At 36.3% G+C, this 15,625-nt stretch overlaps 1 protein-coding gene across 8 annotated transcripts in view; it reads right to left on the bottom strand.

The window, feature by feature from the left end:
* ELP4 (elongator acetyltransferase complex subunit 4) overlaps window positions 1-15,625 on the bottom strand; it is a 141,272-nt gene that overhangs the window by 73,071 nt on the left and 52,576 nt on the right. For 4 of the 8 annotated variants that reach the window (XM_064656997.1, XM_064656999.1, XM_064657002.1 and 1 more), the window contains exons 8-9: window positions 8,428-8,626; window positions 5,588-5,694 (exon numbers count right to left, since the gene is read on the bottom strand). In XM_064656997.1, coding sequence (XP_064513067.1) covers window positions 5,588-5,694; window positions 8,428-8,626 — 306 coding nt within the window. Of the gene's footprint in view, window positions 1-2,897; window positions 3,586-5,587; window positions 5,695-8,427; window positions 8,627-15,625 lie in introns of those variants that run through there. The other 4 variants (XM_064656998.1, XM_064657003.1, XM_064657004.1 and 1 more) reach the window with 2 other exon arrangements.

Below are 15,625 nucleotides of genomic sequence, written 5' to 3'. Positions count from 1 at the left end.
ACTTTACTTAAATTTCTAATAAACCAGTGTTTTGCCTTTGGTCAGTTTTCAGGCTCACTGATTCTTTTTGTTAACACGTGGCCAAAAATAGTTCATTAATTCAAATGCGTTTATTTACGAAGTTACTCAGCTTTAGAAACATCAGTGGAATATAATCAAGATTAGGGTCAGCCATTACTGAAAACTGCTTCAAATTTTTTTGGAAGAAGATAAAAGAAGTGATGCTTCTAATTCTCACAGATATAGAGGTTGGTCTGGCACATACATGTGTTTTAAATATATACTGATTCCATATGCACTGGTGACAGAGTTGACTTGTTCCTCCAGAAGAAACAGCCTAAACCAGTATGTCTATACCTGTTCTGGATGTGTTTAATGAATAATTAATCACAAAATCTTTCACAGTTCTGGCACTCAGTGACATCAGCATCTCCTGAGTCACTTAGGACCAAACCTATGTGAACACCAGGCTGAAGCACTGCAGACACTGTTCTGACTTGGTCTTACCCACCTGTTTTGGTAAATAATCTACAGCAGTGGCTAATCACACTTCCCCTTTGCAAAATAAGTTTTACCACAGTGCAGTCTGTATAAAATAAGCAATGAAAAGAGACAGACTGAAAAAAAAAAAGAAAAAAAAAAGGTAGAAATACAGAGATTTCAGATGGAAGCTACCTAAGATGTATTTCCTGTTTTTAATGGACAAAATCACCATCTTAAGTCTTCTTTCAAATACCAATGTTGGACACATAACAGACACGAGTATCTGGAGTTGCAATTATATCTTATTTTGGAAAACCTTAATTTTCTTAACAGTCCTTTCCTGCTAAAAGAAGGCAGAATATTATTTTAACGCCTTTGGAGTCATATGTTTATTTTTACTTCTATGTAGACCCTATTGCTGGGTTTTGTGATTATGTTTCCTTGCAAAGCCATAACCTTTTACTCTGGCAATTGCCACTGGGAAAAATGCACTGTGGAGCGCTCCATAGCACCATATTGTATCTGCCTGGCACTGAGAAACCAGGCACTTTCCTGCCACAGCACTCCTCTAATTCTGACTTTCTTCTCCCGTTAGGAAACACCTCTCAGAAAAGAAACTCTTGAACTCATACATTAAACTGGGAACTTGGTTTTGTTGTGTGGCAAATCTTTATATCGGATATGACACGTGGTTTCAAACTGAGCTGGCTTTTAAAGATTTTTATTCTGGGTTGAAGAGATGTTATATAGCCACTACAAAGAAAATATTAGCTGGCTCTGACTTGTGCATTGATAAAAAAAATATATATTTTCATGACTACTTATTAGACAAACTACAATACAAAAACTTGTAGGAAAAAGCTTATTCTCTATACTATTAGCAATTCAGTGTTAACTGAAGGCTTAAAAATTAAGCAAAACTCAGGAGTTAAAAAAACCCAACCTCATAAACTTTCCTCTTTGCAAGCATTTATCTGAATTTATCAGGAGATTTAACTTTAAACAGATAATTTCAGGGGTTTGTGTTGTCCAGACAACAACAAAGGGAGTTAATCAAATATGAATCTTCTCCAACTGTCTTGTCAAACCAGGTAATGATGTCCTGCCAGCCAAACTCAGAGGGAACATGTGAAACAAATACAAAAGTAAACAGGCCTTAAGCTGCCCAAGGGAAAGTCAGCAAGATGGCAATTTCAATCATTTGGAATAATACTAAAGCAGCCTTAGGCTTTTCTCAGAATGGAAACATGTCACTGTTACTGCAATATTTGAACAAATCAGACTGCAAAAGAAAGGAACACTTATGTAATCGCAGCCATGGAACAGTGCTTTACTCATGGTGAGGTGGAAAATAATTACGGAAAATGCCCTTTTTGCCAGTAATTGTAAATGTACCTAAATAAGAAAGATAAACAATGGTTCCTTAGAAATTTGGAGGAGAGAAAACACCAAATTTAGGCACAGATTTCTTTAGTTTTCACACAGGAGGCTTCAGAACAACAAAGAGAAAGTTCTATCAGATAAAACTACGAACATAACGCTCCTACAAAATTTATCAGATGTTGATAAAAGTTACACTGAGAGCTACAAAGAAAGCAAAAAGCACTTGGAGAACAATTCTGCCAAAAAAGTTTCACTAAGACGAACGTGTTGTCATATCGTCTAACTGAGAAATCAAAAAATATTTCAAATATTTGGGGAACTTACCTAATCAGTAAACTTTCAGTATGTGTCTAGTCATGTAGCCATCTTTTAGTCAATCATCAGAAAATCAAAGGCAAATTGGCATGACTCAACCCAAACTTTAATACCGCATGATTGTGTCGTGTAAGCTTGTTTTGTGCGAGGGCTGCTGTGGTTTTAGCAGAGAGATTAACGACCGGACCTAAGCTGGCCTCCAAACCTTGCCCTGCTGATGCCTCAAGCCCTTTGAAGTCTGACCATCATACCTGGCAAAACAACAGTGGGAACTAGGCTGGTGTCAGATCTAATCAAGTTTCCTGCCTCAGCATAGCTAACTATGGGGTACACTAATTGGCCCAATTGCGGATTATACCTTTTGCTACAGATTCAAGACAATAATTTAGTCAAATGATGGTTTTTATCTCCTTCTAATTAAGATTCCAAAGTGGGAAGAAATAGGATTAGACAGGCTAACTTCAAAATTGTGTCCTTTAAAGTGGTATGCACATAAGATAGATCTCTGATAATATAGCATATAATAGTATATTGCTGGTAACTAACGTGTGAAGATTTGGGAAAGCTTGATACAGCTACTGCACCTTTCAGGATAAACACATAAGCTTTCCTGGAAAAGTTCTGCTTCACAATTTATAAATGGAAAATGAACACTCATAAATATTCACCAAAAACCTGTTTTCACCGTGAATTAAAAAAAAAAGAATCCCTTTAGAAAATATTTCAGTCAATCTTATTTTGAAGAAGAACATATGAGAAAAACTGAAACAGTTAAAAGGTTCTGCAGACTATAAAGAGGCAGAGTCCCTCCCACAGAACTGCAATCTAATAAAATGGATTTGACATTTAAAGTTTTTCCCCTATGAGGGCCAAACTATAAAGAGTTATTTAACTGGTGAGCAATCCAGAGATGAGAAAATCCATGTCCCATGCTCTTATTTTAAACTGCAAAAAAAAAAAAAAGAATGGTCTAGTGATGAAAACCCTTTTTGAAGAAATTTTGCCATTATTCACAGGTTTTGTATTCCTAACTTTTCTTATGTAATTTGATTTTGAAGTGGCATTTCAAGTAGAGGTCAGTATTTTTACCCTAAATCGTGTACATAACTAAGCAGAATCTTTCAAAAAACTTTAAGGTACTAAATATACATTTTCATTTCACATTTAAACTCCATACTAAAGAAGTCACAGACTTAGCTGGAACTGTTGCTTGCAATGCACACTGTTGTGCTGCTTTACGTTTTTACCCCCAGAACCAAAAGTGACTGCTGATGCATCACATCCTAACTCCAGAAACACATTTTAGAAGACTGTATTCACATCCTTTCTTAATTCAGCTTTCCCTTGCTCCCATTTTCTTATTGACCTTATTGCTCTAGCCAGCCTGGCTGTAGTCTGCTTTCCCTATGTACTTATGAGGAAGAAAAACATATGTACTATAGATTAGTGAAACGTGTACAGGAAGATCACAGTAGGACAGTGATCTAACATGTTCAAAAAGGGCTAGTTTGTGTCAGTTCAGCTTACAGAAAGCATATCTCCAACAAAAGCTGAAGTTATTCAAAAGGGGCTGCAGCTGAGCAACGGAGGGAGAAATTATACAAGTGTGTCATCTACGCATGTCTGGGGCAACAGGTTGTTTCAAGAGTTCCACCACGCTCCTGTTCCCAATGCCCCATGGCTAATTCAATTCTTTTTACAGAGCTTCCTGCTAAGGGTTTGGTTTTTTTTCTTCCAAATTACATTACAAATTAGAATCTCCAATTCATCTGATGGAAAAAATTGTACTCTGAGTTAGGATTCGTAGTGAGGAAAAAACCCCCAAATATCCTAATTTGTAGCTATAATAAATGAGAATTTACTATGCTGTGAAATGAGGGTGCACGCTTCTCTGCACTTCTGAAAACAGTAAGAACATTTGTATTTTAAAACCAAACACAGACTATTAAGGGTTTTGTTCCTACTGTACCGCTCAAAAGCAGCTGTTAAAAGGCTTTAATACCTCACAAAGCCTGGTTTCACTAACCACATTCTCTGGAAAGTGACAAACATTATAAAGGAATTGTCTTGGGGAAAAAAAGCCCTCCTTCATGTATTTGCCTTTAAGTGGCTTCTGAAGAGGATACCTCTAGTTGAGAAACTTCTAGCACTCATGCAGAGATGACCTGCCTGAAGAACTGGCTGCCTGATTAACTATTAACTACTCTCAATAGGATTAGATAATTAAAGACATTGATGACCATTAATTAGGAGGAGGGCACCTTAATTTGTCACTTGATAGGGCCCTTTCAATGATTTATAGGTTAGGGCTACTTGCAATTGTGAAGGGAAGGGGGCAGTGAAGAGAGAGAACCCTTAAGTTACCTTATCAAGTGGCCAGCTAAAAAGGGCAGAGGGTCAAATAAGGGCCAAAGTGGTCACTTAAGGGTGAAGTCCCAAACACCAAAGCAGTGCCAAGCCACATTGACCAGCATTTGGTGATGGAGTAAAAAATATGCTAATTTATTGGTGGCAATTCTCTCTTTTTATGGTTTCAAGCAGTTAAGACAAGTGGCCTGCTTAAGAGCTTTTCATTTGAAAAGAGATTAAACAAAATGGTTTGTCAGGGATGCTTGGCTGTTTTATGTCTTTGTTAAAAAAAAAAAAATTGCCCAGACTGTACCAATGACTATCACATCACCCCAAAAGCCATCTTCCATCTCTAAGCATTACTGGGTTAATAAATACATCAGCTCTAATTGCTTAATAGTGCTATGTTCATTTGCTCTTTAGCAAGATTAAAATGAAATACATCTTTTGTATTACTGCCTTCTATCAGGACTGTCTGCATAAAGGTCACAGAAAAAAGTTTAAATTTAGTAGGAAATTTACTTAAGGACATTAGTGTAAATGATACTGTGTTTAAAATGACATAAAAGAGCGAAAGGTGATTTCAGTAATGCAAAGAAAATGGTTTCTGAATACTGATAAGGACACTTATCCCTCATACCACACACAATTTTAGGCAACATTATACATTAAAATCCCTCTACTGGGGTAATAACATGTAGCTACTTTCCCACCCACTAACACAAGTAAGAGCAAGTCATTAACATTTAATTAAATATGCTCCTGACATCCTTAGAAACATGTCACGCTTTGTTATTGAAGGTTGTGGCCTACTTTCTATGTACATTTTAAACCAAAATAAACTATTTATAACAGACCGATTTAGTGCAGCAAATGAGACATTTTTAATCAGAAGGCATATCACAGTATTTCATGAAACCCTTCTGAACAGCAAAACCAGAACGAAATGAATTTACAACATCTGATGCATATTTTATGCATTTCACAAAACGGAACATAAGAGACGGGATTAGCTCCACCTTTTGGGTTCTAAATAGTGAAACAATGTTTCTCTTACCTCAATGGTGAACAGCTTCCTTTTTAATCTAAAAGCAAGGTCCTTCGTGTCTGACACATCACAGATCAAGCTATTAAGCCGAGGAATCTGATGTACATGAACCAAACCTTGTGGAAAGAAAGAGTAAAGGAGGGGGGGAAAAAAAAAATATTAAGAAAACGCTGTCATCCAGATGCATAAATTAGAGTCTTACAGCAGAATTCTGTATATTTACACACACTCATCCTCCCCTTTTTAAGCTGGAGCTTTACTACCAGGAGCAATGAAGCAAACGGTGCGATTATACTCAAGTAATCAAGCAGAATAAGATAAACAGAAATCCTTGTGCGAGGAAAACTAATTGCACTTTGGTACAGAAGTACAGATGTAAAGAGCGATCTTAATACTTGTCAAAACTACAGCCGGTTTGTGTGTGATTTTCTCGTGTATTTACAGTAAGCAAATATGGCTATCACCTTGCATGCTGCCCACGGCACCACTGAGTGATCTTTATTTTATTAAATGCACCAGTAAGCAGCCAGCAAAACAAGGCTTATGGGTTACTGATAACCACTGAAGCTCTAATGAGAACTACTTCGGTTTTTGCCCTGGAAACGGCTGGGAAAAAAAGTTTCTGGAACCCTCCCTCCCCCCCCCCCCGATTCAGAGCACGCTTTTTAATAAATTTTAACCCCTCTGCCATCCTAGGAGAAATATGTTTTCTTCCTGCAGGAGGCTTCTCTAGCTGTTCAGATGTTTTTAACAGTACTAGGTGCACTGCAAGCTCTGCATTCTGTCAGCTGCAACTCAAGCTGATTTTTTCTGACAAGGACGCTGGATGGTTTTTGTGCAGCCTAATATAGTCTCTGAACAACCTGAGGGTGAGTTTCTACATCTGAAAAACCAGGAAAATTCTACAGGGCTTCTCAATTACTGGCCTATATTTGCTATTCATAAAGCCAGCATCTAAATTGAAATACTGAATATTTAGAAAAGGCATCTTACTTGAAAACGGCAGCTGTGGGAAAATCCCCAAACATTAAAACCCTTATTTAAAATAAACCAAATATGTTTTCAGGCATCGATTAATTTGTTTTAACCGAAGTTTCCTAAAATTGAAATAATTTAAAAAGCACAATTTTATGGGCACTAATCACAAAAATTCTTAATAATATTAGAAAAGCATTTTTATAATTTGAAACCTTCCATCCCTGCCTCCAGTCCAGTGATTCAGAAGAAATATTTGTTAGGCTTTTGAGTAGAAAATCTAATTATTATATATGGGAACAGCAGGTATAACACAGGGCTGCTTATATGCAGTATTGTAGAAATTTTATTTAAGGATCTTCTATATAATTATTTTGTTATTTTACTGGCTTTTCAAACATTTAAATTTCCAGGCAGCTTAATAAAATTATTAATGCAGGATTTATTAAATAATGCAATAATGTAATCAAACTTCTCCTGAGTCATGTCAAAATCTTTCATCATCTGCAGTAAATAAATCATCTTAAAACATATTCTCAAGCAAAAAGAATCCACAAAGTTAAAACCACTAGAAATACCTTTTTTTAGGCTTTCAAATTAAGATTGTGTAAGCCTCAAAAGCTATGTATATTGGCACATAATTTTTATTAAATAGTACCAAAAATGATTTAGCATACTTCTTTATAGGAAAGCAGGAAATAACTGCTAAAACACACATTGTCTTAAAGGATCTCTACAGTACTGGGAAAAGGAGTATCAAATTGACAGAATTATGCTAGCATAAACAAAGGCCATATCACGATTATACAGTTGGAAAAATAATTAGGCAAATTATTCCAGCTTTTGTTCACGGTTTCTTTTTCATTCACCTTTTTTCAGAGAATGAAATGTGCACTTATTTTCACAGCCAGAAAGATTTTTCTCTGATTTACTAATTACAGCCTGCATACACACAGTGGTGTCTCAACACCACCTTTGCTTCTTTTTCTATATATTCTATATATTCTGCTATGGAAAACACTGCCATACTCTCACATGTTTACAGCAGGTTTTGGATAAGCAGTTTACTTTCAGCTAAAGGTTTCCATGGAACTACAGTAGTATCACAATGATAATAGCTGTAATTTATGCACACTCCGAGCACTGCTCTGGATTAGCTAAAACTGTTATTCACCGCTTTGGCTCCGCATAACTTCTAATAGAATCTTTTAAAATGTAAACAGTTCTGCTGCAACAGCTAACAAAAATCTCTGGGAATCAGAATGCAAGATTAAACACCATTACAACATTTTGAAGATAAAACACTTGAAAGGCTACACGGCTTTTTACCAAAAACCAGTTTCATATTTTACATGCAACACATATTAATTTCTTTAAATGCACGAGTGCTGTAACTTTATCGCTGAAAAACCAGAAGGTTATTTTTAGATATAGCTTATATAGCACACAATTTAGCAGTTTATTCGCCTTACTATAATATATGTTTTTTTCCGTGTTCTCTGCTTAAAACTTGGCAGATCAAAAGTATTGATTTCATGACAAGTTCAGCTCGCTGGTCAGATGATTGCCAAGCCTCCTCTGCCTGTGAATTCCCCAAAGCCTGCCTGTTGAGATGTACATCTGATTGAGCCATGCCTCAGTAATACGGCTTGACAACATGCAAGGAGTTGCCATGTTTCCTTTGCAGCCTTAATGCACTTTGCTGAAAATTCTCCTAACTCCAGACTGGTTAGGCAAGGAGGAACATTTAAGAGGTATATTCTAAAATGAAACCAAACGCTGCTTTATAGCAGATACCCAATTGGAGGGTAAGCCACTAAGTGCCCTAGAAACACCCGGGGCAGACTTTTTGCATTGCTAAAGATGGAACTTACCGTGGTAATCCTTGTACAATGGATTGGTTTCTCTCTCAGAGCCAATAAATGATTCAAGGCCAACTACCATATCTGACAAGTTTGTTACACGTTCCATAATTGCTTTATTCTGTAAGACACGGAAACAAAATACGCATCCTATGTGATGAAAAAGGCAATTAATGGTCATAGAGTAAACCTCGGTCTTCTCAATGGCAAGCTGTGGGGAAAAAATAGGTCATCAATACTTAGGAATTATGTTAGAGGGCTTTATTCCTTAAAAAAAAAAAGACTTGAAATTTCTGATTAAAGAAAACGTATTTGACAAGAAGAAACCATAAAAGGGCTAACTTAGCACTACATTTGTATTTTCTTAAACCTTCATAAGAGAAGCATTTGCTCACATCAGTGATACTTAAAAAGCAATATGTTAAGCTTATCTCTCATTGACTTCCACTATGAGTCAGATGCCCAGTTTTTGCTTGTGTTCTGAAAACCTTGCTTTTTAATACACTTAGGCATATAATTTCTAGCATTTGGAGCAAGCACAACCCACACAATTATTCATTTTGGTCATCAGTCAAACAACACGGACAACTCAAGCAATTTCTCCAGCATTTTTCTTTCTAAAAGTTCCCCTTTATCTCTACAAATCTATCTCTTCATGCAGCATTACCATTTCTCAATATATTTGTGATTTGTGATGCCTTATTTCTTGTGCAACAATGTACTGTCACGTGCTTTAAATAAGCTGTTTTCTGTATAGTTTTCTTTCCTTAATTTCATACATCAGACAAAGACATTCAAAGGTCACAACAGAGATCTTCAGAGGTAAGTCAGAAAAAATGTTCTTAAATGCTCTGATGATGTCCCTATTTAATGAGGCAAAAAAAAAAAGAAGAAACAAATCTATGCTAAACCCCAAAATATTTCTTTAAGATAAGAAGCAGTTATCCCAAAGCTGCCTGGACAGCTGGTATACTCTTGTTCTTGGTGGCTGTAGGTGCTATACTCATCATACCTTCAGGGGTATCAAGACCAATCACCTCAAAATACCCATTCCAAGTATGAGGAATTAGCTCTGTACCTCCAAGTCATAGTTTTGTATTTTTCTATTAATTTAAAAGCATTTTGTACATTTTGCAGTTCTTTAGTAAACTATACAACTGATGCTTATTCCAAAATGTCAACGTAACTACTGGTAAAATTATTTGATAGTAACAATTTATCAATTAGGAGCAGAGAGAGGGAAATATCCCCAGATATGTCAGAATAGTCTATGCATTGCACTGACATTCAGGTTTATTAAAAGGGTGATCAATACACCAACTGCTTTCTGAACCCACATTTCAATATCCCTTTATCTTCCAGCCACACTAAAGTTCACAAAGCAGACGTGAAAGGTGAAAATTTCCCGCTCTCATCAAAGAATAAATTGAATTCTATTTTCTGACCACTACATGAAGTTGTGGCCCGTCCTGCACAACCCAATCTGCTCAGGTTACAAGGCCCAATTCCACTGATCCCATGGCACCTTTACACCCCCTCCCTTCCCCACCTTATGGGCCAGATGGCATCAAATCCTGGGGAGGGGTCTCTTTTCAAAGCCGCTACTTGCGCACAGGCCAAACCCGTCTATCCCCGTGGAATCAGGGAACTTCCATTTTACCCACAAAGTCTGAGGATGAATAACAATAAAGTAGTTTTATACTACAGAATTTCCTTTCTGAGGAATATCATAAGTGATCTGAGGGAAAAGAACACTGCCTACACATCAATCCCTAGACTTTGTTATTATATCCGCCCCTGAAATACTAAAGCTGACTTGCAAACTGTTTCCTCTTCTTGGAAGAGAGAGACAATGCACTATATTTTAATGGAAACTTGTGGTCACATTTATTCTAAAGGGGAATCACATAAAGATGGTACAGATATAAATCTGAAGTAGTCAGTGACTTCTATAAATCCACAGACCAGAAATTACCGTATTTTCCCAGTTCTTCAGAAGGCTGCAGGATGTTATTTGCATACCAAGAAAGGTAAAACTGTTAAAAAATAAATAAACACTGATGACTCCTGGAAACTAAGCTAAACTCTTCACAAAGAAAAACTGTTCCATCATTTGAAAAAAAATTTGCTGTCCATTCTTGTTTTGCTGTACATTAAAGTTTCTGCTTGCTGGTTTTGATAACAATGGGTTACGAAAACCGTGGATAGAAAGATGCTCGACCATCAGCAACGTATCCTCACCACTGATAGTCCTGCAAATCATAAGAATATCATCTTTCCTATTTGGTTTTAATTCTGGAAAGATTAAAGCGAGGGACAGCAGTTCAATATTTGCCTGACAATACATACTTCAGTATGTTGGTTTCAGTTCTTCCTCTGAAAGGGTTTGCTTTCTTAAATTGTGCTCCCTTTGCCCATGTTGATTTTGTTTTTGTTTTTAAAGTGTGTCAAAATATTCCCCTGGCTTAATGCAGTGTATCTTGGGAAATATTTTGCACAGTGAATCGCCACACCAAAGAGACATTTGCTTATGTGGCATTGTTGCCATAGATCTGTATCTATCATGTATTTTCTAGTTTGCAGCGTTCAGCACATTAATGTCCAATCAAAGCTGACGTCAGCACACAGATAGTTGTGATGTATGGCATACTGACATAAACACACAAATCATGTTGCCCCATCTGGGCTGGAAAATTTAACAGAGCTCCAGATCTTCCTCCAGCCCCATACAAATCTACCTCCTGCTTCTGGCATAAACTTGGCAGCTCTGGAGGTGAGCCAGGACATGGTTAGGAGGGAAGCCAGGAATGGTGAGATTCAGGGAAAGAGTTTGTTGGCAGCTAGAAGAGGTATTGTTTTAAATTATACTAAAAAATGAAAAAAAAAAAAAAACAACCATCCCAATCTTGGAAAGTTTTCAGTCTTGCTAGATGTACTGCAGTTTTTCTAAATTAGTTAGTTCAGCCAAAATATAATTATTCTAACAACATGGTAGCAACCCTGTTGTGCAGGCTGGGCTGGGCATCCATTCTATATCCTACTTTGTGCTACTGTTTTAGACAGACGTTTTCTTTTAAGTGCAAACTTGCAATATTTGGGCTCAACCGAAGTGTACTTTCAAAACATGTCAAGAAAATGATATGCATATGTACATGGGAACTATACACACATTTAACCAGCTTTTGGGAAGGGCAATTATGGAAAATGATTGCTTTGTCCTACTAATTCATTTTCAGAATGTACATAGCTTTGAGTAATTATCTGTGCATGTTTAAAAATACTTATTTACAACTAAAGCAGTTCAAAATGTCTCATCTTCTGTGTTTGAGTATAAAGCACAGTGTTCTACCACCATAAATACATGGATAGCCTGTGTGCTCAAACTTACACCCTGAAATTAATATTGTGTGTTTCTACTGGATTGAGTTCTTAATGTACCACAATTTTATCATTACTACTATTAATCAAGTCAATCTTGGTTCATCTGGATTCCGTATTAGGAAAAAAATCTGTCTTTTCTACTCTGCTCTAATTTCTAGTTCTCCTCTGATTTCCTGTCAAAATTTTTCCAACACCCAAAGATATATCCTCTCATTCCATTTCTAAAAAAATTAAAAACCACGCAAAATTTGGGTAATAAAAAATATTTAAATTCTCAGTCCTTGCACTGTATAAGTAAAAAAAAAGTCAAAGAATGGAAATTTTTCTTAGAACACCTTCGACTTTTCTATATAGTACATTTAAACAATATCAAAATTTAAAAGGAAAATAAGAGCCTCATGTTAAAGATCTGCAATGAGATCCAACTAGCATATACAGATACATAAATGCATATGTATTTAATAATAAATACTAAATACCAGCATATATAAATACATTAAGCTCTTGAATTACATAGGCTTTTTGCATATATTTGCATTTGTATTCTGATCAATATATTAACATAACTTTAATACTGACTGACTTACATTGAAAATAAGGTATTTTGTGACCACGTCTCCTTTCAGAGACATTAGGCCTATATTTTGGTAGAGGGCTATATTTAACTGCTTCATCTTTACATTCTGCTAATACAATCCCATCACTGGTTTTATTTTAAAACATTTAATTAAGATTTAATACATTGAATCCTACATGACTTTCATTACCTAAAGCACTACTCACAAATACTGTTAGTACTGGGACAAACCCCAGTTTAAAGAGTGAGTTGCACACATTCTGTATGACAGCACAGTATTGAAAAATGAATTCAGATTCGCCCCCCAAAAGTGTATTTGGAGGCAACAATTTGTGTTGGTACCAACAGGTGAATCCAGAGATCCTGGCACTTCATTCAAAAGCAAGTGTCAATAATAAACAGCAGGCAAGTTCCAGCGAAGTAGTATGAACCTTATGAACTTCAAGTAAATTCTGGTGTGTGAATTTTCAAGAAACGCTCAAAAATTCGTTGTATTTTCTTTTTTTAATTCTATTTAAAACATTCTGTCACAAAGCTGAAGTAAGCTTAGTACTACAACACAGACAGCCACACTGGACCATAATGAAACAGTGGTTGGATATTTGACAGATGAAATAATTCTTGATATTTTTTGAGAGATTATCACACAATGATAATGTGGTAATGACTTCACAACATACAAATATTTATCACTTGTCATTACTAGTTAATCTCCAAAGGATTTTACATTGAAAAAATAAATTATTAAGAAGCATGGCTTAAATATTTATCACCATTTGTTAATAATTACTGCTCAGAAAATCACAGAATTACCCACACGTTTTATTTTGGTAAAAGAAGTTGGGCATTAGGCCCTTGTACTAGTTTTATAGAAGGATACAGTTTGTGCACTTTTGGATTTTTCACAAGTCCCAAAAATAAAAGATTAATAACTGTTCTGACAAAAAGTGTTAATCAATAATTAATAAAGACTCTAAACTATAAAATTCTATATATCTTCTAACTCCAAGATGACTGTTTACAGTGTTTGAGCACAGCAAATCTACTAACTGAACACTGAATTTTGGCTCTAAAATGAATGTACACTCAGACCACTGGAATATAAGATGACCAATAGGACATTAACAAATTTTGGTGTGTAGAAATTTGTATCAAGATCACAAGAAAACCGAACACAAATGCAATGTCTTTGCTGGAAAACAGATATCCTAGAAATATGATTTTCTACAAACTACAATGCCTTCAGTGATGAGAAATTTACATTTAGGGATTCTCACTAATTAGGCATTTTCTCTTACTTTTGAAGAACCTTACTGACTACAGCAGAACTTAGGTATAAGCATCCATTTGTATGGCTGAAACCACAGAGCACTGATTTTTGGTTGACTGTATGTACACTGTGTTACATTAGCTGATTGCAAGCAATAAATAGTATCTTTGAATAATTTTATCCAAGTTACAGAAGCAAAGAAAGGACGTGTAAGGAAGACATGAGCAGGCAATTAGATGCAATGTAGTTGTAAAAAAGGGAAGAGGGTAACAAAGCATCTGTTGGTCAATATGTTACACAACATATTAATTCCAGATTTTGGTTGTTCTCTTAAAGTTGCTTTTAATAATGTTTGTCCTGGTAGTTGTCTATGGGAACTCTGCAATGTTTTTGCATGTTATCATACAAAATATCAGATGAAGGTGGATGACACAGTATCCAATTAATCTTCATAAATTTTCAGGAAGAATAATCATCTAGGAAATAAAAACTAAATATCACACTAAAATAAAAATAAATCTTTGGATCTTCACTGAAACGGACTTGTGTGTTACTTGAGCTCTGGAAGCACCTAAGGCCAGCAAACTGTGGTATCTTACAAAATAAAAAGTATGTCTGTTTTGCTGTTGAAGGGAAGACCTAAAGGCCAACAGCAAAAGGAGAGATGATTAAATAGAGATAAATTAAGCAATCAGTAACAGTTGCTGCTGCACCTAAAAAAAAAATGAACAAAGTCTAGCAGTTTAAATCAAACTTTCCATCTGTTGATCTCCAAATGCTTCACAAAAGACAGGTAAATGCTGCATTCCTCCCTCACAAGTCAGTAACAAGCACAAAGGTGTCCTGTGAGTTGTCCACAGCCAAAAGCCAGTCAACACCGAGCTGGGATCCCAACTCAGCCTTTCTTTGAAGCCCTGTCTACCTGCTTCTATTTAAGGCTTGGTTTAGGAGGCCTTGGGGTATCAGGAAAATATCTGGTGCTATCATAAAGGTGATGTGGGAGTTGAAGCCCAGAAAGCTGGGTGCTGAAAATCCTGTTATTATCTGGCTGAAAGAGGTGACAGATGTACAGCGTGTTAAAGGGTGACACTTTTTGAGCTGAATCCCTGCTCAGTGCTTTTCTCTTTCCTTAGCATTCAGCAGCAGAAAGCACAGGCTGCAGGTGATGGTTCTGGGGTGTGGGGCTCTTGCCCTGCTGCACTGAGTAAATGAAGTAAATCTGATCAAGCCCTTCTTCAGTGAAGGGTGAGTGGCTGGGAAGAAATCAGTACAAGATCTAGGCTGAGATGAGCCCAGCACCTCCCCTGAACACTATCTGCTTCTTAACAATGAGACTGTCTCACTGTTATAAAAGCACATACATGAAAATCTGTACGTTACTACTTGTCTTTAAATATTACAAAAATGAACTGACCATTTGAGCAGATTTCTCTAGAAAATTAACACATCAAACATGCAATCCTACCAATGGATCATAGCATAAAATAGAGGTGCAAAAGAAGTCTGAAAGAATGAGAGCTGTATTACAAAAGAGTCATAACAAAACTGCTGAAATTATGTATCTGAGACCAACTGGTTTAACTAAAATCCCATGACTCCATTGGGAATCAGTCATTATATGAAAAAGGTTTAGGAGTTCCTTTTGTTGCCATTTTGCCTGTAAAAAAGAATGTCATTGCAGTTTGCTTTCCAATTCAGAAAGGCAAACTCTTGCTGCAACTTTAATTCTTTCAACAAATGTTATTCTCAGGTGACCAAAAAGAACCTCCACCACTATTTCAATTATCAGTACGCAAGTACCAAAAGGAACATCTAACTGATGTTGGTAATCAGGTGGCAAGATCCTGAAATATAAAATCATTTAAGGAACTAATCCCTTATCCAGCATAAAATTATAGGCTGTCATCAGGAGCAGGCTGGCAAAGCTAGGTCCAGATGGGAAACTGGCTGGGCAATAAGAAGAGGTAGGGTGGAAATGATGG

Source organism: Pseudopipra pipra, chromosome 6, assembly GCF_036250125.1.
Source record: "Pseudopipra pipra isolate bDixPip1 chromosome 6, bDixPip1.hap1, whole genome shotgun sequence".
NCBI classification, from domain to species: domain Eukaryota; kingdom Metazoa; phylum Chordata; class Aves; order Passeriformes; family Pipridae; genus Pseudopipra; species Pseudopipra pipra.
This window is presented reverse-complemented; position numbering and strand designations above follow the sequence as displayed.